The sequence below is a fragment of the Capra hircus genome, chromosome 2, assembly GCF_001704415.2.
Source record: "Capra hircus breed San Clemente chromosome 2, ASM170441v1, whole genome shotgun sequence".
NCBI classification, from domain to species: Eukaryota; Metazoa; Chordata; class Mammalia; order Artiodactyla; family Bovidae; genus Capra; species Capra hircus.
The window spans coordinates 109,131,545-109,156,848 of record NC_030809.1 but is presented as its reverse complement, the minus strand read 5'-3'; the positions used below and the strand labels follow the sequence as shown (position 1 = coordinate 109,156,848).

The window sequence follows — 25,304 nt, the reverse complement described above, 5'->3', positions numbered from 1 at the left end:
TTTCATTTTCTGGAGAAAATGTAGTCAAGGCAGCAGTCCTATATGTGAAACAGTGTTTTCTTCTATAATACGGAGGAAGAAAGAGAAAGGTGAAAAAGCAAATAATTATTTTGTGTTGTTCCATGAATAAAATAATCATAGAAATGTTTTTCCAGAGCAAAATTATTAATGATTATGTTTCATTTTGTCATTACGATTAACTGCTTTATGTATTGTTTTTATCCTGACAGATAACAATGATAAAAAATCAAAGTAAGTGACTGCTTCAACAATGCAACACATTTTTAAAATAATTCCCCTAATATTCACATAAAAGGCACAAAGCAGAAGCAATATTTTCATATACATTGCACTGCCTACAAAATGGTATATATAATCCATTCCTTTTCTATTTAAAACAATCCTATAACTTGATTTCAAAAATCTTTGGCAATATTCCTTCCGGATTAGGTTCAAATATCCCCTATATGTCCAGGAACCCCACAGAATTTCTGACTTAAACAAGCAGAGGAAAAGTTGGACATGTAAGGTTTCATGGTTGCAGAGGAGGTTCTTTTTACAGAAGAAAAATCCCAATTCTTCCCAAAAGCAAATTGTAGAAACCTAAAATGTAGTGACTAGATATTTCTCTTTAAGAGTTGAAATTCTCTTATAAACCAAAAATCAGTTTACCCTAATTTGCCATGAGGACAGGATTAATGGATTCTGATTTAGAAGATAAGGAGGTGCCAGCTGCGTTTCTGAAATGGAGGTGGTGGAAGGGTAAAGGCTGAAGACGTGTAAAACGTTTTAAGTGTTAATACTGCACGACAGAGAGAGCTGGTGGTTGCGGCAACACTAGCTTTTCACTTGGAATGGTAGGATCAGTTGAGGACAGAAGAACCACTCTTGTCTCATTGGGTGGGAAACAGATAGAAAAGGGCATGGGTGCAGAGAAATGGAGGATGCAGATAAATGAGCTGCAGTGAGAGGATGAGCAGGAAGGTTGAATGAGTACTCTGGTTTTTAGAGAAAATGAACCTATGTCTGCATAGATGTGGTAATGGGGAGTGAGAAGATCACAGTGAAAGTTTGATAAAGCCACTGAGGGGAGTAGGAACAATCTGTAGAGGAATGAAATATAGTGCCTTGGGTTGAGTTGAGGTTGGAGACCATTTTCATTCATTCATTTCACAAATAATAATTGAGGACTTGCTGGGAATCATCTGCCTGGTAAAGCATCTGCCTGCAATCCAGGAGACCTGGGTTCGATTCCTGGGTTGGGAAGATTCCCTGGAGAAGGAAATGGCAACCCACTACAGTACTCTTGCCTGGAGAATTCCATGAACAGAGGAGCCTGGTGGACTACAGTCCATGGGGTTGCAAAGAGCCAGACACGACTGAGCAACTAACACACATACGCACTGCTGGGTATCAGGTACTGGTTTAGATGCTGAGGATACAGAAAAGAAAAAAAAAATAGGCAGACATCTCTGTCTTGAGGAACTTAACATGCCTTTGAAGAGTTCTCTCCTTTAGTGAGGGAGACATAATAAACACCATAAATAAATAAAATATATAGCATGGTAGATAATGATAGTTTATCATCCCCTTTCTAAGAAAAAACAATAAACATGGAAATGGAGATTTGAAATGATGTGGGGGGAAAGTTGAAATTTTAAAGACTTTGACCATGGATGGCCCCCTTGAAAAGGCAGCTTTTGAGAGAAGGTATAAAGGAGGTGAGGGAGTTCTCCATTTTATTATCTGAAGAAAGAACACTTTGGTGAGAGGAAATAGCAAGTGCAAACACCCAGAGGTGGGAACAGATTTGGTACGAATGAAAGTCAGCAGAGAGGCCAGGCGGCTTGGGTGGAGTGAAGCAGGAGGAAACAGGTAAGAGAGTCAACTGGCCAGATCACAGAGGGCTTTGGACGTATCAGCAAGGGTTTGTGATTCCACCCTGAGCTGGAAGGGAAGCTTAGGGCAGCTGAGCGCTAAGCACAGCAGGTGTCGGTATCTGTTTAGATGGTGGAGAGGTTGTCTTCTGTGGGCCTAACAGCCTGGCTTCAGGAGGAGAAGGAGGAACAGTGGACTGAACGCAGAGATGGAGTTTCCAAAGATGAATCTGCAAGAAAAGGATTGAGGATGATGGTGAGAGCATGGTCCAAATGGCTGGCAATGGGACCTGGAATGGCTGGCAATGGGACCTGGAATGCCTGGAGAAGGAGGAGAATCTTTTTTTTTTTTTTTTAATTTACTTTCTCTTTGGTTGTGGCAGGTCTTTGCTGCTTCACTCTAGCTTTCTCTAGTTGCAGAGAGCGGGGCTTCTCTCCATCTGGGCTTCTCGTTGCAGTGGTTTCCCTTGTTGCAGAGCAAAAGCTCCAGGTGCATGGCCTCAGTAATTGCTGCTTGTGGACTCTCAAGCACGGGCTCAGTGGTTGTGATGCACGGGCTTAGTTGCTCCAAGGCATGCGGAATCTTCCCAGACAGAGATTGAACCCCCCCGCCCCTGCATTGACAGGCAGATGCTTATCCAGTGTATCACCAGGCAAGTCCAAGGAAGGAAAATCTTGATGGTATTTAGTGATTGTAAGTAAATGGAGGGTTTAAAGAACTGGGCTTCCCTGGTGGCTCAGATGATAAAGAATCTGTCTGCAATGCAGGAGACCCAGGTTTGATCCCTGGGTTGAAAAGATCCTCTGGAGGAAGAAATGGCAGCCCACTCCAGTATTCTTGCTGTGGGAAATTCCAGAGATAGAGGAGCCGGGTGGGAGAGTTGGACATGACTGAGCAACTAACACACAAAGAACTGTGGGTCTCAACTGAGATGACAAACTGGTATGGAAGGAGGAAGGAAGTGAGAAAACACGATGCATGGGTATTCCCTAAGAGCCAATGGAGTAGAGCGGTTCCTGGTGGAAATAAGACCTAAGGTGTATTAGTGAATAGATAACTTGGGTGAATTAGACCTCTTTGGCATTAGAAAGTTCAAGAATGGGTTAAGGATAATTTTCTGAGCAGTAAATTGAATAAGAAATAGTAAGTAAATATGGTTTTAAGGGAAGTATGGGAGTTTTTGAATTTTTCATATCAGCACTATTTGATGTAGTTGCAAGCTTTTTAAGAGCTAGACGCAATAAATTAGATAATCCAACCACCTAAATTTACTCACAAGGAAATGAAGGTAGATATGAACTAAGGGTCAATGCTGAGGTTCCACAGTTATTTGTTACTACAACTGGGGGTGCAGAGTACTTTTTGCTTTCTCTCAAAGAGAGAAAAAACCTCTCTGAAAAAACCTCAGTGAATCTCTACTGAACAAGAGACACAGCTATACTGAAATTGCTAGAAGAGGTAAATCTGAAAGTAATAGTTTTTAAGATACCAGTTTTGGAAAGAATTTCACAGCCAGTGGGGACTTTCATTCTTACTAAAGAATGACTCATGAAATCACAATTTAGGGAGAATTTCTCATTGCTTTGGAACGGATGGTCTGTAAATCCTCGTGTTTTTCTCCTCAGGTTACAAGATGAGAAGAAAGGTGGTAGCAGTCAAGTTGGCTTCTTTCGATTGGTAATAAAACTATGCTGATTAATGGCATAGGTTTTGCAACTGTGAGTTGTTCAGATCATGGAGAAAATGTTAATTTTTTAGTCATATTGGCAGGTGCTTAACTATAGTGATCACTTTTTTCAGTCATACACTTTGTCTATGTGACAACATGTGGATTAGTAATTAGAAATATATTGCTGATTAGACACACACATTCTATCTGGTAGATCAGAAAAGTGTTCTAGAAGATAATCTCTAAGTCCTTAATGATCATTTTAGTAAGGAAAATTGTTACAGTAACCATGCTAAGCATATTTATTCTTGTGATGCCTTTAGAAGTTCCATAGTGTAGGTGTTTTCTTCAAATTTGCAAAATGGAGACATTTCTGGGCACAAGCAGATGCTCTTCATTGTCAATATCTGTTCTGGGAGCCGATTTCTACTATTGCTGAATAAGCCATATGGAGAATCTACGTGGCAATAGCATCAGTGTCAGTGATTGTTCCCCTCTAAGTTGGGGATGAAAAGCTAAGAACTAAAGTCAGCTCTTGACATAAGAGAATAAATTAGAGGCTAGGAAGGAAAGAACATGAGTTAACAACGTAAGAGTTTAATGACTTGGATAATTGATGCACCGTTATTTCAGTGTTAGTGAGAACTCTACATTTCAATTAAAACGATTCCCTTAAGACTTGGTGTTGAACACTATTTATCAGACTCTAGTAACTAAAATTAAATAGTCCTCCTACCTCTCCTGCTTTTCACCCATAGATGATCTCTGAATCCTTTGTTTTTCAAGTTTCGATTTTCTTCAAAGACTGACATTTGCCTGATGTGTATGGGGAGTTTATGTGCACTTCTCCATGGAGCAGCCTATCCAGGTGTGCTACTCATTTTTGGCACAATGACAGATGTTTTTATTGAGTATGACATGGAATTACAAGAACTCAGTATCCCCGGAAAAGCATGTGTGAATAACACCATAGTGTGGACCAACGACTCCCTCAACCACAACATGACAAATGGGACACGCTGCGGGTAGGCTGCTATTTGTTTTTACTTTTTTGTTTGCTCATATCTTAGCTTGTAATTCAAAATTTGTAAAGAGAAGCTTACAGGAAGGATCTGGAGTGGTATCTAACATGGAATGAACAGAAACAAATTTACACATATTTCTATAAATTACTCTGCCCTGAAGTTCTTATTCCACTGGGTTTTTTTTTTAATTTTTATTTTTTTTTAAATTTTAAAATCTTTAATTCTTACATGCGTTCCCAAACATGAACCCCCCTCCCACCTCCCTCCCCACAACATCTCTCTGGGTCATCCCCATGCACCAGCCCCAAGCAAGCTGCACCCTACATCAGACATGGACTGGCGATTCAATTCTTACATGACAGTATACATATTAGAATTCCCATTCTCCCAAATCATCCCACCCTCTCCCTCTCCCTCTGAGTCCAAAAGTCTGGTATACACATCTGTGTCTTTTTTCCTGTCTTGCATACAGGGTCGTCATTGCCATCTTCCTAAATTCCATATATATGTGTTAGTATACTGTATTGGTGTTTTTCTTTCTGGCTTACTTCACTCTGTAAAATTCCAACAACAGCAACAAAATACAGAATTGAAAACTACTCATTAAATACGTACCCAAATGTCACACTTTGTAGACTGTAGGCTTGAGAATGACACTATCAATACTTAATATCATTGGAAGGTGACTCATAAATTTTACTTGAGTGCTTGTCATTTCTCATATCTGAGACTCCCTTTTCCCTTCCTTCCTCTTTCTTCTCCCCTTCCCTCTTTCCTTCCTTCCTCTCTTCTCTTTTGTCCCCCAGCTTCTGTGGCTGTGGCTGATGACCCACTTGACCGCCAGTCTTCTCTCTACAACGGGAATTTCATCATTCCTGTGCTCTCGGACTTGGAGTAGGGGTCACTGGCCTCAACTAGCAGTTGAGTTGCTGTGAAAGAATGACGTGGTGCTAGGAACAGAAGATAGCCATGCAGAATTAGCCAGAGCTCACTGTGCTCCTGTTCTGTCTGTGATAAGCCTGACCACGTAATCAGTGAGTCTGCAGTATACGCAGGGTTGACTCACTGTCATAGGACTTTGCAGCCTGCCTCATGCTGCCTCAGGGCCAGAACAAGATCATTTTCACATATAAACTCACTCAGGTTCAAGAATCAAGAGCAGGGCACATCCTGGCTAGAGAGACACTTGGAATGGCTCCCTCAAGTGATTCTCCACCATTTAAAAATTTTTCTATCGGCTTGATTCCAGATTATGACAAATCCTTCTAAATTACTGATGTTCTTCCATAATATTTGTTGTTAGCATCTTTCATTCATCTACCCATTCAACCAAAATTTTTGGAACACCAGTTATATACCAGGAAAATGTGTAAGCATAAAGGCTACACATTTATCTTATGAGTAGTGGTATCTTATGAGTAATGGTCCTTATCTTTATGGAGCTCATGTCTCATTGGTGAGACCATCATGAAATCAATGATCATGAAGATAAGTATGTAGTTACAAACTGGTTAGCACTTGACAGAAAAGTACAGGACAACATACAATATACGGAATTACCCTTAAAAAATAAGCCTACTCATAAGAAATAAATTTCCAACATATAAATGTATATATTTCTCTTCTAAATTTGGAAGTAATATAACAATTTGTATAAAAGAGAGACTGTCTTCAATGACAGTCTTTAAAATATTTTTATGTGTGCTATGTGGCTTGCAAGATCTTAGTTCCCCAACCAGGGATTGAACCTGAGTCCTCTGCAGTGTAGCTGCAGAGTCCTAACCACTGGACACCCAGGGGATTCACAATGACAATCTTTTATTTTCTTTCATTTATGTTGGAGAACAGAAGACTTGAACTGATATTTACAGAGTGATATGACTACAAAATGTGAACTAATCACTTCCCCCTTTGAAAAAAAAATCCATTCAGACTTACATATGTAAAAAGACCCCAGTTGTTAATAACATCAGTCAATCCTAAGGGAAATCAACCCTGAATATTCACTGGAAGGACTGATGTTGAAGCTGAAGCTCCAAAACTTTGGCCATCCTATGAGAAGAGTTGACTCATTGGAAAAGACCCTGATACTAGGAAATATTGAGGGCAGGAAGAGAAGAGGGTGATGAAGGATGAGACAGTTGGATGGCATCATCAACTCAATAGACATGAGTTTGAGCAAGCTCTGGGAGATAGTGAAGGAGAGGGAAGCCTGACATGCTGCAGCCCATGGGGTCGCTAAGAGTCAGACACGACTGAGTGACTGGAAAACAATAAATTAATAACACTCGTGAAAATAAACTCAATAGAAAGATCCTGAAAGTATATCCTATAATGCCTTCAAAATTGGAAATAAATGTTAGAGGGACCAGCATTTGAGACATATTCAAGGTAACAAGTGCTCATAAATATTTATTAGATAAACTGAAGAATGAATGAAGGAAAGGAGGAGCTACCCCACACCCGAGGTCAGTGGTGGCCAAGAGTAGCAAGGAGTGGTGGCTGGAGCCCAATGGATTCCACGGACAGAGGAGCCTGGTGGGCTGCAGTCCATGGGGTCACAAACAGCCGGACATGACTGAGTGACTAACACTTCACATGTGTGAGGGGTCCAGTTTCTTCACACTCACACCAACACTTGTTATTATCTATGTCTTGACTGTAGCTCCATGCATGCATGTGTGCTCACTTGTGTCTGACTCTTTGCCACCCTACGGACCGAGATTTCCAGGCAAGGATGCTGCAGTGGGTTGCCATCTCCTCCTCCAGGGGATCTTCCTGACCTAGGGACTGAATCTGAATCTCCTGTACCTCCTCGCATTGGCAAGTGGCTTCTTTACCACTGAGCCACGTGGGAAGCCCTGACTGTAGCTCCAGTAGGCTGCATAATGGTCCCCAAAGATATCTACGATATTCCTGTGAATGTTACCCTGTATGGGAAGAAGAGTCTATGCAGATATAACTAACTAAAATATCTTGGGGAGATTATACTGGATTACCCAGGTGAGCCCTAACTGCAATCACGAGTAGTTTTACTCGTGATGGTTACTAAAGAGACGGTTACTAAAAAGAGGCAGAAGGAGATCTGACTTTAGAGAGAAAAAGAGACAAAGGTGCCTATAAGGGACTGGAGTGAGGTCCCAAGCTCAGGAACGCCTGTAGCTACCTGAAGCTGGAAGAGGAAGAAACAGATTCTCCTCTAGAGCCTTTGCAGAATGTGCACCCCCCCCCCCCCCAGCACCTTGACTTCAATCCTGTGAAGCTGATCTCAGACTTCTGGTCTCCAGAAATGTGAGAAAGATGGAGATATGTGTAGATATCAAAGAGCGACATAAGGAATCTTTGAATGAAGAAAATATTCTGCTCTTCATTGTATCCAAGTCAACATCCTGGTTGTGATAATGTCCAATAGTTTTACAAGATGTTACCACTGGGGGAAAACTAGATAAAGGGCATGCAGAATCTCTCTGTAATATAGCTCACAATTGCATTAGCCATTCTGGCAATGTGCTAGCGTAGTGTGAGGGTATTCTATAAAGCATCTTCACCTAGTAATAAATCATTTGTCCATAGGTCAATGTCCCACGCATTGAGGAATATGGACCCTTGATATTTTGGAAGTAGGATATGGATGCATTTCTACCAGTTGGGTTGCCGCTGATATTCACTCTAATGCAATGGTCCGCAACCTTCTTGGCACCAGGGACTGATTTTGTGGAAGACGTTTTTTTCCCATGGATAGGGTGTGGGGAGGAAGGTTTCAAGATGATTCAAGTGCATTGCATTTATTATACACTTTGTTTCTAACCTAATGCTGCCACTGAGCTAATGGGAGGTACCCATATGCGACCCAGAGGCTGGGGACCTGCTGTAAGGTGTCAATGCTACTGAGTCCACAGTGCATAAGAACCCCTATGAATTCCTACAGTTCATAAAAACCCTAGTGAAAGGAGAGCTTCTGGTGAGTCAATACATCTTGTCATAAAGACCTCCTAGGTATCTTCAATGCATCTGAAACCTTGGTATACATTGCTGTTGTTCAGTCACTAAGTCGTGTCTGATTTTTTGTGACCCCATGGACTACGTGCACCAGGCTTCCCTATCTTTCACTATTTCCTGGAGTTTGCTCAAACTCATATCATTGAGTGATTCAATTTTATTTATCTTATTTTTCATAAAAAGCAAGGCAAGAATCCTCATATCATCTATTTTACCTTTTCCCTCTAATTGATATTTTTCTCCCCTCTTCTCTCTTTGACAAATGTGTCAGAGCAATCTTAATTCACTCAAGTAGGCATATGTCAGTTTTGCTGTTAAAAAGAAAGACACTCAAATCACCTATAAACTTTATAGAATACTTTCTAAGATTTTATAATCACGATAGTTTTCCACCATGCAGATGATAAAGAGTCTGATGTGCAGTCAAAGGATCCAAGTCAATCTCCTGTTTTCCTTCCAACAGTTTTTCTGATAGGCTTGCCCTGTTGTCCCAGAAATATTCCCAAATAGTCTTTAAAACTCTAATGATTCTTCCCAGAATAAATAAAACTGAGTTAATGATTCATCTCTGGGGTGCCTCGTGAGTGAGAAGAACCACAAACCACACATGTTCCTATCCACACCCCCCAACAGTGATGCAATTTTCCTGAACTTTGCTCCAGTAAATCCCACAGCTAAGTCAATGGGTCCTTCGTCCATGACTGGCAGCTGCATTTTTCATGACAGGCACTCTCTCACCTCTGCTTACATAGTCTATAGAATAAATGCATTCCAAGGAACCTAAGTAAAACTTTTTGACAAATGCTCATAGTTTTCTGTTTCGGGGACACACAAATTTTATTTCACAAACAGAAAACCAAGAGCATGCACTCATTTATACATTAGAAATCTTTACTCATCAGTTCAGTTTAGTTGCTTGGTTGTGTCCGACTCTTTGTGACCCCATGAACTGCAGCACGCCAGGCTTCCCTGTCCATAATCAACACCTGGAGTCCACCCAAACCCATGTCCACTGAGTCAGTGATGCCATCCAACCATCTTATCCTCCGTCATCCCCTTCTCCTCCTGCCCTCAATCTTTCCCAGTGTCAGGGTCTTTTCAAATGAGTCAGCTTTTCACATTAGGTGACCAAAATATTGGAGTTTCAGCTTCAACATCAGTACTTCCAGTGAACACCCAGGACTGATCTCCTTTAGGATGGACTGGTTGGATCTCCTTGCAGTCCAAGGGAGTCTTCTCCAACACCACTGTTCAAAAGCATCAATTCTTTGGCACTCAGTTTTCTTCACAGTCCAACTCTCACATCCATATGTGACCACTGGAAAAACCACAGCCTTGACTAGACGGACCTTTGTTGACAAAGTGATGTCTCTGCTTTTTAATATGTTGTCTGGGTTGGTCATAACTTTCCTTCCCAAGAGTAAATGTCTTTTAATTTCATGACTGTAAGCACCACCTGCAGTGATTTTGGAGCCCGAAAAAATAGAGTCTGACACTGTTCCTACTGTTTCCCCATCTATTTCCCATGAAGTGATGGGACCGGATGCCGTGATCTTCGTTTTCTGAATGTTGACTTTTAACCCAACTTTTTCACTCTCCTCTTTCACTTTCATCAAGAGGCCTTTTAGTTCCTCTTCACTTTCTGTCATAAGGGTGGTGTCATCTGCATATCTGAGGTTATTGATATTTCTCCTGGCAATCTTGATTCCAGCTTGTGCTTCCTTCAGCCCAGCATTTCTCATGATGTACTCTGCATAGAAGTTAAATAAGCAGGGTGACAATATATATAATACTCATAATACTACCGTATACACTCTATCTTTGTAGAAATTTAGGTTTTGAAAAGGCCTCTGATTGCGGATACTTGTATATAAGTTTATGATTTTCTAGATCTTGTTCACTCTAGGGGTCCCCTTAAATCGTCGAGAAAAACTAGGAATGTGGTAAACACAGACATATTAGCTGGTTTGGAGACTGTCAGAAGGGTAGCCTAAGGCAGTTGTTTCCTTCCTCTTTAGTATTTTTCAAGTGAAGGAAAAATCTAGAAACAATTTAGTACCTACTATGTGTAACATATTGTATCAGGCCTCGGCAGTGAAAGCAAGCAGTGTTTGCTCTCAAGTCACTCACAGTTTACTAGCAAGAGAAACAAGAATATACTCGAAATAAATAGATTCAATAAAAATATTGAATAATAGTGCAAAATGGCAATAAAATCTGCCATGGAATAATAGTTTGTTCTGAATTAAATAAATTATAATTAAATACTTGGTCTGAATTCAGTATAGGGAAAGAACAATTCAAACTTGGGTCACAAAAGGAAGGCTGATAGAAGCAGAAAGCTGGTAGAATGAGAACTTCTAGGCTAAAGAGGCTGCTTTCTGATTCTCTAAAGAAATGGATATCTAGCTTGTCTCTGTGACTCAGATGTAACATCAACCAAAGTGTTAATTTTCCAGTGATAAAACTTATTTCCCAAAAGCAATTTCAGAATCATTTTTTTCTTTCCTTCCTGCCCCTGCCAATTCCAAACCCTGTTTCACAATGTGATAGCTTTGATGGAAAAATGCTGTATAGTTTCCTTGCTTCCTCACAAGTTCTTTGACTTCAACCTTAGAGATTGTCCTAGAGAGCAAAGTTTTCTGGGCTGTGGTCAGCAGAAAGACTTGGTGAAGAAATTGTTTTTCTCTCTCTATGGGATGACAGGGGCTTCCCTTGTGGCTCAGCAGTAAAGAATCTGCCTGCCAACGCAGGAGACGTGGGTTCAATCCCTTGGTTAGGAAGATCCCTTGGAGAAGGAAATGGCAACCCATTCCAGTATTCCTGCCTGGAAAATTTCATGGTCAAAGGAACCTGGTGGTCTACAGTCCATGGGGTCACAAAGAGTAGGACACAACTTAACAGCTAAACAACAACAAAACAATGGGAAGGATGACACACACATTTCTCCCACTGTTACTCTGAGAGGAAGGAGTTGAAAAGTTGTTACCTAGAGTAGGTAACATAAGCCTCCTGATTCACAGCACACCTCTCTCTACCAGTGCCTTTGCAGACACTGGTCTGGCTGTTTGAAATCTTTCTCCAGCTGTGACTGTGCTTTCAGTAGTAATGACCACGAGTGAAATGGGCCTCAGTGGACAGAGCTCTTGGCTGCCGTCTAGGGTCCTCTGTCTTCCCTCAACTGCCTATTAATTACTACACAATGCTCACATCTCTACCTGTAAACACGAAGGAGGTAGGCATGTTTGCTATGATGGGTACCGTGAGGTCTGTTTGGGGATTTGGATTGACTGTAATTCTACACAGATAAAATGCTTTATCCATTTTATTTACAATATGTATGTAACATACAATGTGTATATTTTAAATATATAATATGTGTATTTTAAAATCCTCTGTTTGCACAAAGGTAATCTTTGGTACCTGTGAGTCTTACCAGTTTTCCCCCTCTTTTGAAGGTTTCTGGACATTGAATCCGAAATGGTCAACTTTGCCAGTTACTATGCTGGCGTTGCTGTCGGAGTGCTTGTCACGGGATATTTTCAAGTTAGTGACACTTGCATTTTATTTATAGATCAACATCTGGGTTCAAAGACATGACAATGAAATGCCAAATGTGTTCTTTAAAGTTATTCAGAACCCCCAAGGACTACAGTTTTATTTCAGGGGGATGAAGAGGATGGAAAGAATTTTTCCTCTCAGCTGGGGAGGAGGATATGGGCACTTGCATAGCAAGGTAGAGAATAGACATTCTGCTTCAGTGTCTTGTCCTCCCCTGCCCTCCCTGCTTCACTCTCTCTTCTAAACTCATAAATAGTGGTGGATGTTTTCATACGGGAAGACTGGGTCCCTGTGGAAAGCGGATGTGGGGAATTGGAGGAAAGCAAGCTTGACTTTCTTTTTTCTCTTGAATTCCAGCCCAAATTCTGTAAACTGAACCCATATTCTAGATTTCAGTTATGGGAGGGCTTGGTGTTATTTAACTCTTACTAAGGAAGGAAAACATTTTATCTTTTGCCTTCTCATGTAGAGAAAATAATAAATTCCCCCTACTCTCCATTCACTTATGAATTCCAGGAAGTCAGTTTTAGTCATAAAGAGAAATGACTTAATCCTCACGCCCCCCCGCCCCCCCACCATCCTGGCACTAAAGCTTTAATGACAGGCTTCTTTTGCTTGGGAGGGTAACTGTAGGCAAGATTCTCTGCTTACATCATACTTTTTGTCTTACTTTTTTCTGAAAATCATTGTCCAAGAGCTTGAAAGCTGCAGGCATTCATGTTAAGTCATTTCAGGCATGTCTGACTTGTTGTGACCCTTTGGGCCATAGCCCATCAGGCTCCTCTGACCATGGGATTCTCCAGGCAAGAGTACCAGAGTGGATTGCCATGCCCTCCTCCAGGGCTGAAAACTATGTACGCATGCTTATTGGCAGGCCTCTCAGGAGAAAATTTTACTTGGAAGTGGCATGCAAAAGTAGTGATTTAAGAGCAAAAATTTACTTTTGGTGTGATGAGCCTTCTACACATGAGGAGAGTGACAGTTAATAAGGTTAACTCTGGAAGTGGTCAAGCTGGATTCAAACCCAAGTCTCCGGCTTCCCTGTTCACAGGGTTCCACCTGTCTCCACTCTCAGCTGCAGATGTCAGAGCTCACACCTTAGTTCTGAACAAGAGGCATGTTTTGAATTACTTACCTCTTTTTTTCAGTTGTTCTAGTGAAAGTATTTTCTAATGAAAAGAGAAGGAATTAATGCCTGTTCTTATCACAATGCTAAATATTCCTTGCTCCATTTCCAGATATGCTTTTGGGTAATTGCTGCAGCTCGTCAGATACAGAAAATGAGAAAATTTTACTTTAGGAGCATAATGAGGATGGAAATTGGATGGTTTGACTGCAATTCAGTGGGAGAGCTGAATACAAGATTTTCTGAGTAAGTGGCTGGTAGGATTTTTTTTCTTTTTCTTTTTTTGGCCTGCACCACAGGGCATGTGAGCTCCAGTTCCCTGACCAGGGATTGAACCTATGCACCGTGCAGTGGAAGCATGGAGTCTTAACCACTGGACTGCCAGGTAAATCCCTGGTAGGATGTTTTAATGGACGTGTGATTTTTCTCTAATGGAACTTTTGTTTCTACATTAATGACAATTGCAGAAACATTTTCACTTCTTTTTGCTGCATTTTGTCTCTTAAGTTGGGCTTTTATAGGAAGCATGACTTTTTCATAGGTAATGGTTTATCAAATTATTATGTATTATAGAAGACAGTTTTAAAGAAGTAGGGTTATTTGGCCTTGAAAGGAGAAACTGAGGGATGTCACAATCTATGTCCCCATAAGGAAAATGATACAATCAGAATGAATTATTAATATCTTGCTTTGTCTGTTGATGTAATTTCTGCACATAAAAACAAAAGCAAAAAATTCAAAATAATTTGAGACAGATTTAAACTGAAAATTGGATTTAAATCCAGTTTATTTCTAAATACTTTGTTGTAGTTTAGTCACTAAGTCATGTCCGACTCTGTGTAACCCCCATGGACTGCAGCCCGCCAGGCTCCTCTGTCCATGGGATTTCCTAGGTAAAGTACTGGAGTGGGTTACCAAGCCCTTCTCCAGGGGATCTTCCTGATCCAAGGATTGAACCTGTATCTCCTGTATTGGCAGGTGAATTCTTTACCACTAAACTACCCACAAAGCCCATACCTAAATATTAGTTTGAGTCATTAATAGCATCCCCCCCAACCCCATGTAATTTTTGAATGAGCCAAGCCCTGATTAATGAGAACTGTTGAAACTTATTGAAATTTGAGGTCCCATGAAAGACATTTAGCAGTGTAGTGACAATAAAAGAGGACTGAATATTGGGGTCCGTAGTCTCTAGCACTGATTCTGCCTTTACGTATTTTGACTTTGAATAGATACTTATCCTTGTTAGAATACAATTGTCTAATCTCTATGTAATATCTTAGATCCTTTTGCTATTAAGTCCTGACCCTTGTTTGCTCCATCTGGACCTGAGATTATGGAAGGTTTGTAGGAATATGAATTTAATGTAATTATTGTCAACCAATACTCTGGAGCACTTACCCTGTGCAAGGCATTAAGGTATACCACAGAACTCCTGATCTCAAGGAACTTACATAGCAAATAATCAGAGCTAATATATATTGATCGCTTACAATATGCTAGGCACTGTTCTACATACTTGACATATATTAACTAATCCTCATTGCTACCTATTGAGGTAGGTTCTGTTATTTTCCCTATTTTATAGATGAGGAAACTGACACACAGAAAGATTAAGTAACTTGCCTGAGAAGAGCTGTGTTTAAATTCAGAGTCTGGCTCCAGAGTCAGGGCTATTAACCACTCTCCTATACTACCTATAAGCAGGAAGCAATAATTACATGCACATACACGAAGACATGTATATGGATTAATTGGAGGCTTCCCTGATGGCTCATCAGGTAAAGAGTCTGCCTGCAATGCAGGAGACGCAGGAGACACAGGTTAAATCCCTGGGTCAGGAAGATCCCTTGCAGGAGTAAATGGCAACCCAGTCTAGTATTTCTTGCCTGAAAAATCCCATGGACAGAGGAACCTGGCAGGCAATAGTTCAGTGGGTTGCAAAGAGTCAGATATGACTAAACCACTACGCACACACACAGAGATTAATCACATTGCTATGAAAACACCGGGAAGAAGATAATACTTCTCCCTGGAGGATTATATAAATTTTTATGAAATAGGTGGTATGTGAATAGAACTTTGAGACTGAAAAGATTTAGCGTATATAAAGAAAAGAAGGGTTCTTCATGTCAGACTGGGATGTTAGCTTTCAGTTCAGTTCAGTTCAGTCACTCAGTCATGTCCAACTCTTTGCAACCCCATGGACTGTAGCACGCCAGGCTTCCCTGTCCATCACCAACTCCCAGAGCTTGTTCAAACTCATGTCCATTGAGTTGGCGATGCCATCCAACCACCTCATCCTCTGTCGTCCCCTTCTCCTCCTGCCTTCAATCTTTCCCAGTATCAGGGTCTTTTCCAACGAGTCAGTTCTTTGCATGAGGTGCCCAAAATATTGGAGTTTCAGCTTTAGCATCAGTCCTTCCAATGAACATTCAGGACTGATTTCCTTTAGGATTGATTGGTTGGATCTCCTCACACTCCAAGGGACTCTCAAGAGTCTTCTCCAATACCACAGTTCAAAATCATCAATTCTTTGGTGCTCAGCTTTCTTTAAGACTCCAACTCTCACATCCATACATGACTACTGGAAAAACCATAGCTTTGTTGGCAAAGCAATGTCTCTGCTTTTTAATATGCAGTCTAGGTTGGTCATAACTTTTCTTCTAAGGAGCAAGCGTCTTTTAATTTCATGGCTGCAGTCACCATCTGCAGTGATTTTGGAGCTCAAGAAAATAAAGTCTCTCACTGTTTCCATTGTTTCCCCATCTATTTGCCATGAAGTGATAGGACTGGGTGCCATGATCTTAGTGTTTTGAATGTTGAGAAAGAAAAAGAGACAAATAAGATGGTTTCCAAAAGCCTTTGCCTAGGTTGAGTAAACATCAGTTGGTAAAATTGGATTAAAGGCAAACTCCCTTGGCTATGAGGGGAGAGGCTTAATGACCTTCCACACTACAGCAAATTTTCCAAGACATGAGAAGCTACGAAGTTTCCCAAGGGCAATGGGATACAGAAATGGGAGCATTTAGGAAAAAAAAGGTTAAACTTTCTGGGCAAGATATTTGAATTGACCAAATTCAGTTTTAGTGATCACAGCCTCTTTTGTTTCTAGTGATGTTAATAAGGTCAATGATGCCATTGCTGACCAAATGGGTATTTTCATTCAGCGCATGACCACGAGCATCTTTGGGTTCCTGATGGGATTTTACCAGGGTTGGAAACTGACCTTGGTTATTATCTCTGTCAGCCCTCTCATTGGGATTGGAGCAGCCATCATTGGTCTGGTAAGAATGTCTTCTCACTTCTCTCCATGGGAAGACTTTTGCACAGAGAAACAGCCAAAAATGTGAAACTTGTTTCCCTTCTCCTGAGTGTGTTAAGTTAATATCATTATCACTACATTGATTTATTTTGTTTGATTATTACTCAGTATCAAATAACATTCCATTATTAAAGGTGACTGTTTAAATAACACATATATTATTATATTAGTAATATTAAAAATGTGCTTAGTCACTCAGTCATGTCCGACTCTTTGTGACCCCATGGACTGAAGTCTGCCAGGCTCCTCTGTCCATGTGGATTCTCCAGGCAAGAATACTGGAGTAGGTTGCCACGTTCTCCTCCAATAATAACTGTATTAACTGGACATTTACTATTTTGCCAGGCATTATTAGGAGCTTCATGGACATGATCTATAATTTTACAACAAGCTTATAAAGTATTAGTGCCAATTTAAATATAAGAAACGGAGGCTCAGAGAGGTAAAGGGACTTTTACAGAACTGCACAGCCAGCAAGGGACAGAGCGGAAGTCAGATTCAAGGAAGCCTGATTCCAAATCCCCACCCACTGTCTAGTGTACATATGGCTTCCGTGGTCTCCCAAGTTTAGATGCTTCCCTCAGAAAGACCCAGCAAATACACCTGGATCAGTACCAAGCACATACAAGAGATTCCCACAGTCACAGTGTTCTCCATCCCATGTGATCAGTTTCAGAGAGGTATCTGACCCATTCAGAGAAGTATCCTAGTCAGTTTCCATTCCCCAGGTATGCAAATCAGGAAAAAGTGTAGGAGTAGGAACTTGGGGTCATCCCCCCAGAAAACACTTCCAAAGATGGAGAAGTTATTTCATTTTACTTTCAGAGCAATCATATGAGATAACACATCATGGGATCTGGTACACTAATAATTTGCTGTAAATGAGAATAGAGTTTAAGTGAAAAACTGCACACATATTCACATCACTGAGCAACAAGTACCAATCTCCATGACTATATTTTCTAGCAAAATATTCTCTACTCTCCACTGGCTATATTACTCAAACACATCCCAGGTAATACAGAGTGACAATAGCAAAGTGCTCACTCTACTTAAGTAGGTCACCACCTGGCTCTATCACTTGGCTTGAGAATAATATGTTTAACCTGTCAAATGTCAGTTTCCTCCTTGTTAAAATAAAGTTAATACCCCCCAAAGTCATTGTGATGACTCAAGGCATTATCCATGTTATGCACTTAGCACAGCAGTAGGCACAGAATTAAATGCTAAAGAGATATTAGCTTTTATTTTTTTCTCAATCTACTGAATCATGCAAGCTTTACAACAGTTTTTCCTATCAAATGCTTTCCAGTGGCACTCCGGGAAAGCCTCAACTTTTCCAGCGGGTTGTTGGGGACTCTGCAAACATTTGATTCAGCGTTTTTCCCCTCTAAATATATTTAATCTCTTACTTCAAACCTGCCATAGATTAATAATCACCCTTAAATGGCTCATGTGTCACATTTTAACATGTTGGAGACCAATAACATGGCCTGGCTTACTTGGTCTCAAATAGGCTCAAAGCACAGTTTCTCTTGTCATCTCAGTGTCTATATTTCAACTTCTTGTGATGTGTCACCAATTTGGAATGTTGTAGTTCTGCAATGGTTTCTTCTTGGATTCAGGTCTGTGCATGTTTGTGTAAAATGATGTGAGCAATTTTACAAAGCTCAATTCAAAAGCAGAACAGAAAAAGGGGGAGGGGCAATATATGACATATTAGAAATGATTGTGCATCTTGTATGCCTTTTCTGACTTTTATATTTACTGTAGGAAACATGATATTGCCAATATACATCTTTTAAGCTCCTATATCAGTTTAGCTGGGGTATTAAGAGATTCTTTAATGTGATTCCCTGGTGGGTCAGATGGTAAAGAATCTACGTGCAATGCAGGAGACAAGGATTTGATCCCTGGGTTGGGAAGACCTCCTGTAGAAGGGAATGGCCACCCACTCTAGTATTTTTGCCTGGAGAATTCCATGGACAGAGGAACCTGGCAGGCTACAGCCCATGGGGTCGCAAAGAGTTGGACACAACTGAGTGACTAACATTTTCACTTTTCATTTTACAATAAAAACTGATAACATTTGCAACTACTTAATTTTCTCATTACCTATCAGCTTCTCTGGTGGCTCAGTGTTAAAGAATCCACCTACCAATGCAGGAGACACGGGTTCAATACCTGTGTTGGGAAAATCCCCTGGAGAAGGAAATGGAAACCCAATCCATTTTTCTTGCCTGGAAAATCCCATGGCAGGCTACAGTCCATAGGGTCTCAAAAGAGATGGACACAACTTAGCGACTAAACAACAACAACATGCCACCTCTATATATTTCAGAAGCACATTAGAAGAGGATTGTGGTAAAAACTGCAATGGCATCCATACTAACCAAATTCAAATTTTAATGTTGACAAAACGATTCTCACTTTATTGTTGCCTTTTCAATCTTGCGAAATAAATATACTGGAATAAAATACTACTTGTATGCTAAAATTCTAAGATTTTGTTTGATAAGAGTTTTGCTGCTAAAAGTTTGGAAAAACTTGGAATATAAACTCCCTGAGTCTGGGTACTATGTATATTTTTTAGATTTCTGAGTCAGTTAATCTTTCACAACATTTGCTTTCTCCCCTTCCTGTTTCTTAACCTGTGTCAGGGAATTCTTTTGGTGGTTGATTCTAACTAGGACTCAATTCAAGTCCAATTTTAGAAGAAGTAACTTGTGTAATATCAAGTGCAATGTCTTTTTCTTTCCTTTTGTGAAAAGCAAACCTAGTTAGTTGATCCCCTACAGTAGAGTCAAAGTGGTATAATATTCATCTGAAGTTTTCTCCTTTGGAATTGCCTCTGCATATCATATCATGTGTCTGGCTGCTCAGAACCTCTTTCTTATTCTACATTCTAACCAATATGATGCCTGCATAGGCCTTGGTCTTTGTATCTGGTATTTGTAAACTATAACATGGCCTTTGGCCAATAGTAATGAAATGTGACAATTTGACTTGAAAACATCATTAATATGGTGACCAAAGTGCTGTGGTCCCACAAAATGCTCTATCTGGGACTTAATCTGTGAGAGGTTTTTTGATGCTGACTTTTAATGGAATTATTTTGATATGTCAACAAACATCCATGAATGAAGCTTGGTGGTGGCAGTGGTTAGTTGCCAAGCCTTATCTGACTCTTTTGTGATGTGGTGGACTATAGTCTTCCAGGCTTCTCTGTTTCTGGGATTTCCCAGGCAAGAATATGGGGGTGGGTTGCCATTTCCTTCTCCAGAGGATCTTCCCAATACAGGGACTGAACCCCAGTCTCCTACATTCCAAGTGGTCTCTGGCATTGCAGGCGGTCTCTGGCATTGCAGGTGGTCTCTGGCATTGCTGGCGATCTCTGGCATTGCTGGCATTACAGGCGGTCTCTGGCATTGCTGGTGGTCTCTGGCATTACAGGCGGTCTCTGGCATTGCTGGCTATCTCTGGCATTGCAGGCGGAGTCTTTACCGACTAAGCCACCAGGGGAACCCAGATGAAGCTTAACATGGCTCAAACTTGGACCAAATTCTTTCTTTGGTAAACACTGTTCCAGTGGGAATCTAGTTTTGTCTTAAGCCATACCACGTGTTAACTCTGCTAAATGAACCACTGAGTGACAAGGTGACTTACCTAATTATCTGGTCTTCACATTTTATTTTCTTCTTTTGGATTTCAGAGTGTGTCCAGATTTACCGACTATGAATTAAGGGCCTATGCCAAAGCTGGCTCAGTTGCTGATGAAGTTATATCATCTATCCGAACAGTGGCTGCTTTTGGTGGTGAGAAAAAAGAGGTTGAAAGGTTAGTTAATTGAGGGACTTCCTTGGAGAGTCAGTGGTTAAAACTCCGAGCTTCCAATGCTGGGGCTGTGCATTCTATCTATCCCTGGTCAGGGAACTGAGATCCCCCATGACTCGCAGCAAAGCCAAAAAATAAAATAAAAGGGGAGTGAGAAATGAAAGAAAAAAAAAAGTTAGTTAATTGAAATGTCTGACACTTCCTTGGAGTTTGTTGATTTGCACACTACCCTGAATCTTCCCCCGTTTGGTATAAAGTGGCAGATTCACCTTGCTCTGGTACCCAGAGGGAACTTTTGTTCAAGAAATCGCTAAGCAAAATAATGAGATTGGTGAAACGCATACAAAAGACTCCCAAACCTTTAGCTTCATGTTTTTGAAGATGATGTAGTTGGTGGTTTTTAAAAAGCCATTCTAGTTTGGATACTTACATCAAACTCTGATGATGTGTGTGTACACACCCCCCACATACTTCATGCCAGCTTAAACCACTGTCTTCTGCCATTAAGGAAAAGCTTACAAGATTTAAAATGCAATTCTGCACATTTTTATTGAATAGCATTTTATTCAATGTGTTTTCTTAGCTACTGTATGCTCATTTGAAGTCCAAGATTTCCATTCAATCAAACAAAATTTGACATTGATATATTGTAGACCATCATTCTAGGCGATAACTGTTAATGAATATCAAAACCTAAATGGCCAAAACAACACAATTGTTAAAACTTTGATTTTGTTTATTTTTCCATTTTTTTAGTATTTATTGAGTGTTTTTCAGGTTCTAGGTACTGATTCTATAAAATAGCCACCAACTTAATCTCATTTCAAATGTTGTAGATCTGGCATGATCACATTCTCAGTTGCTACCAAATTCACCAAATGAAAAATAAAATAGGATTTACAATATCTAATTATCCTCTTTTCTTTTTTCTCTTTTGCTTCTTCTGGTTGTAGAAAAATAAGTTTACCTTATTTGTCATAAAAAATTTCAATAGCCCATTTCCTCCACTATGAGAGATATTATCTTTCATACCATGTGACTTAATAAAAGAATTCAAACTCAAATAGTGTTGCAGTGAAAAGTAAAGAAAAGGAATGAGTTTTTTTTCTTTTTCTTTCCTGAGGACAAGAAGATAAAGAGAACAGTGAGAAGACCTGAACAATCCTACTTTTTTTTGCTTTAACTGCTCCTACTCTGCTTATCTATAACTAAGTTTGCTTTTCTGCCCCCTTACTCTGCAAGAGTTACATATCACACCTATTACCCTTTGCGTACATTTGCAACAGCTTCTTCCCCTTGTGGTGCAGAGGTTAAAGCGTCTGCATGCAATGTGGGAGACCTGGGTTCCATCCCTGGGTCGGGAAGATCCCCTGGAGAAGGAAATGGCAACCCACTCCAGTACTCTTGCCTGGAGAATCCCATGGACGGAGGAGCTTGGTGGGCTACCGTCCACGGGTCGCAAAGAGTCGGACACGACTGAGCAACTTCACTTTCACTTTCACTTTCACTTCCCCTTGTAGATCTTCTTTCTACATATCAGGAAGAAGGCCACAGAGCCATGGAACTGCCGAACTCAATTACTGGGTTATTGATGCTAGCATATGTTTTTGAATAAGATCCTAACACCTTTGTTTCTCATCACTGGCTCCTGACTGCAAGCCCTCATCTTATATAAGCCGCTAGACTCCTCATGGAGTGGATCACAGTTCTTGAGGCATGAGCCTACTGTGTTTCTCTCTCTGCCGGCTGAGAATTAAAGGCAGCTTTCTATTTCCTCCAAACTCTGTCTCTGTATTTTCTTATTCCGTTCCAGTCAGCAGATAAAGTGACGATTTTGGCCAGCAACAACAGTACTGGACCTCTCACGTCCAAATCTTTTTGTTGAAGGTTTTTTTCTCCTGGGGGCAAAACTCGCCCCATCCTACTCATCCAAGAAGTCATCAACTATGAGACTTTCTTAGGCAACATCTATCGATACATTGTCAATGCCAGCTTGAAACAAATTTTAAGAAACTACACAGATGTGATTGTTGTCTTCTTTCCCTACAGCTGCTCTGTGTTTGGAGTGATTTTATTTTCATTGATTAAAACCACTGCATTGCAGCCTGTTTTAAACATTTTAACTTAAGCTGCTGTTGCTAAAATAGACTCAAATGTTTTCTCTTCACAGGTATGAGAAAAATCTTGTGTTTGCCCAGCGCTGGGGAATTAGGAAAGGGATAGTGATGGGATTCTTTACTGGATTCATGTGGTGTCTCATCTTCTTGTGCTACGCGCTGGCCTTCTGGTATGGCTCCAAACTTGTCCTGGATGACGAAGAATATACACCAGGAGTTCTTGTCCAGGTACTTCCATCTTGATGACCTAGACAGAACATTTCCTGCCTGTATCTAGGAAAAGTCCACAGAGAAGGCATTTTTTTCAATTCCATTAGTGCCTGAGAGAGGACAGCCTCAGTGATCTGATGGAGTCCATCTGCAGATACAAGCAATACTTATGACTTTTATAGTGAAGGGATGTTGAGCATTTGAGTTGATAAGAGTCACAATTCAATGCTTTTCTATCAATGGAAGATTTTATAGCTGTAAAACAATGATTTTTCTAACTAAGTCCAAAAGATTATATGCCATGAAAATGGAAAGACAGGGATCTGTCAGCTAAAAATTAACAGTTTATGTGGTTGAGCTTAATAATAGCATGAGATATGCGCTGGACATAGTTTTGAAATAAAATGAGTTACTAAAATATGAAGCCAATAATACCCTCAACTGAACAGATAATACAGGCATATTTTATTTCTCACTTGAACTGTAGCCAAGCTATAGCCAATGCCTTGGCTACTTTAATTTCTAATATCTTTTCAGTTGTTCTTTCAAGAATTAATTATTGAACATCTACTATATGCCAGATTAATATGAAGTGCAGAGGATTCAATAGTGAGCAAAAGAAGTGTGATCTTTGCCTTGATGGAATTTACAGTTTAGTGGGGGCAGGTGAGCAATAACTAAATAATCACATCACTGTGTAATGAGAATGGTATTATATGCTACAGAGGACAGGGCCCTCAACTGTGAAGAGCAGGGTAACCAGGTGTGGCTGGGGTCAGGGAAAGCTCTTCCTCTTGCTTGCTACCCCCAAATCTGCCCCCGCTGCCACCTTTATAGCTCCTGTCCTTGTTCAAATTCTTAGCTGGATGGCACTTCCCCAGTCGCGTGTCCCATGATCATCCTCTCTTTTTTTTCTCTTCTTGGGGCTTCCATGGTGGCTCCGTGGTAAAGAATCTGCCTGCCAATGCAGGAGACCTGGGTTTGATCCCTGGGTCAGGAAGATCCCCTGGAGAAGGGAATGGCACCCCACTCCAGTACTCTTGCCTGGAAAATCCCACGGATGGAGGAGCCTGGTGGGCTGCAGTCCATGGGGTCGCTAAGAGTCGGACACCACTGAGCGACTTCACTTTCACTTTTCACTTTCATGCATTGGAGAAGGAAATGGCACCCCACTCCAGTGTCCTTGCCTGGAGAATCCCAGGGATGGGGGAGCCTGGTGGGTTGCCATCTCTGGGGTCACACAGAGTCAGACATGACTGAAGCGACTTAGCAGCAGCAGCAGCAGCAGGGAAAGTTGAATAGAAATTTTATTTGCAAATAGAAATGATTATTAGAGGCCAGGCTATAATTATTCTAAGCCACTGGCTTTATTTCATTAAGAACCTGATAATACACTAAGAATGACTTTTAAAAAATGTATTCATGTATTGTCTAGCTGCACTGGGTCTTGGCTGTGGCACAGGGGATCTTTAGTTGTGGTACGTGGACTCTTAGTTGCAGCATGTGGGATCCAGTTCCCTAACCAGGGGTTGAGCCCAGGCCGCCTGCATTGGGAGCTTGGAGGCTTAGCCACTGGACCACCGTGGAAGTGCCATTAAGAATGACTTTATAAATTTTAGTTTTTCTTTTAAAGATAAACAGTTGGCGTCACTTGAACTTTGTTTTAAAAAATTAAATATGATGAATCCTGTTTAAAATGTTTTGTAAACCTGAAAGGGATAGCATAGATGGAAAGTGTTACTATTATTATAATTTAAGCACTTACTTAATAACTTTAATACAGCTTTGCACATTTGAAAAGCCAGTGAAACTACTGCAGGTCTAAAATTTGACTATAAAGTCTTTTTCTTTATTGGCCTAATGACTCTTAAGAACTTCCAACTTTACCAAACCAGAAATACCTGTAGTTGACTTCAGTCTCAGCAGCTTGTATCTTCTCATTCTGCAGAAAGGCATTCATTGAGAAAAGACATTCTTCTTATGATTCCTTGACTTTGAGTAGAGAGAAGTGTTCATAAATAATAGTTTCAGAGGGAATAATGAGAAAATGATAAATTGAAAATACACAATTCTGGTTGGAACCGTTGGATTAAAAAAAAAATCCTTGGTGAATCTCTCTAGGAATGATCCAATTTTATGGTTTTGTTAAAAGGTAAATTCAGGCATATTAAAACTTCTGGGAGTTTATTTGAGCAAAAATAATTCCAGTTGGGCATATCAAACCAGGAGTAGCTAGAGAGGTTCTATTAATAGAAGTTAGAGAAAAGACTTAAACAGAGAAGAGAAGAGGAGGAAGCAAAGCCAGGAAATTATTTGGCTGGCTGTAGCTTAGGTAATTGCCTTATTTTGTTGTTGTTTTAGTTGCTAAGCTATGTCCTACTCTTTGTGACCCCATGGACTGCAGCATACCAGGTGGCTAGATAGCATCACCGGCTCAACGGACGTTAATTTTACCTAACTCCTGGAGGCAGTTGCCTTATTTTGGAAAGCCTCTTTGGCTGTTTGTGATTTAGCTTTGTAGTTAGGTTTTGATTTCTTAGCCTTGAGGCATTCAGGGTTA

At 40.5% G+C, this 25,304-nt stretch overlaps 1 protein-coding gene across 7 annotated transcripts in view; it reads left to right on the top strand.

Moving 5' to 3' along the window:
- ABCB11 (ATP binding cassette subfamily B member 11) overlaps positions 1-25,304 on the top strand; it is a 101,258-nt gene that overhangs the window by 17,541 nt on the left and 58,413 nt on the right. For 2 of the 7 annotated variants that reach the window (XM_005676007.3, XM_013969141.2), the window contains exons 3-10: positions 231-252; positions 3,504-3,555; positions 4,334-4,572; positions 12,030-12,117; positions 13,371-13,504; positions 16,374-16,545; positions 20,296-20,420; positions 22,588-22,762. In XM_005676007.3, coding sequence (XP_005676064.2) covers positions 231-252; positions 3,504-3,555; positions 4,334-4,572; positions 12,030-12,117; positions 13,371-13,504; positions 16,374-16,545; positions 20,296-20,420; positions 22,588-22,762 — 1,007 coding nt within the window. Of the gene's footprint in view, positions 1-230; positions 253-2,007; positions 2,134-3,503; positions 3,556-4,305; positions 4,573-12,029; positions 12,118-13,370; positions 13,505-16,373; positions 16,546-20,295; positions 20,421-22,587; positions 22,763-25,304 lie in introns of all 7 variants that reach the window. The other 5 variants (XM_013969124.2, XM_005676008.3, XM_013969127.2 and 2 more) reach the window with 4 other exon arrangements.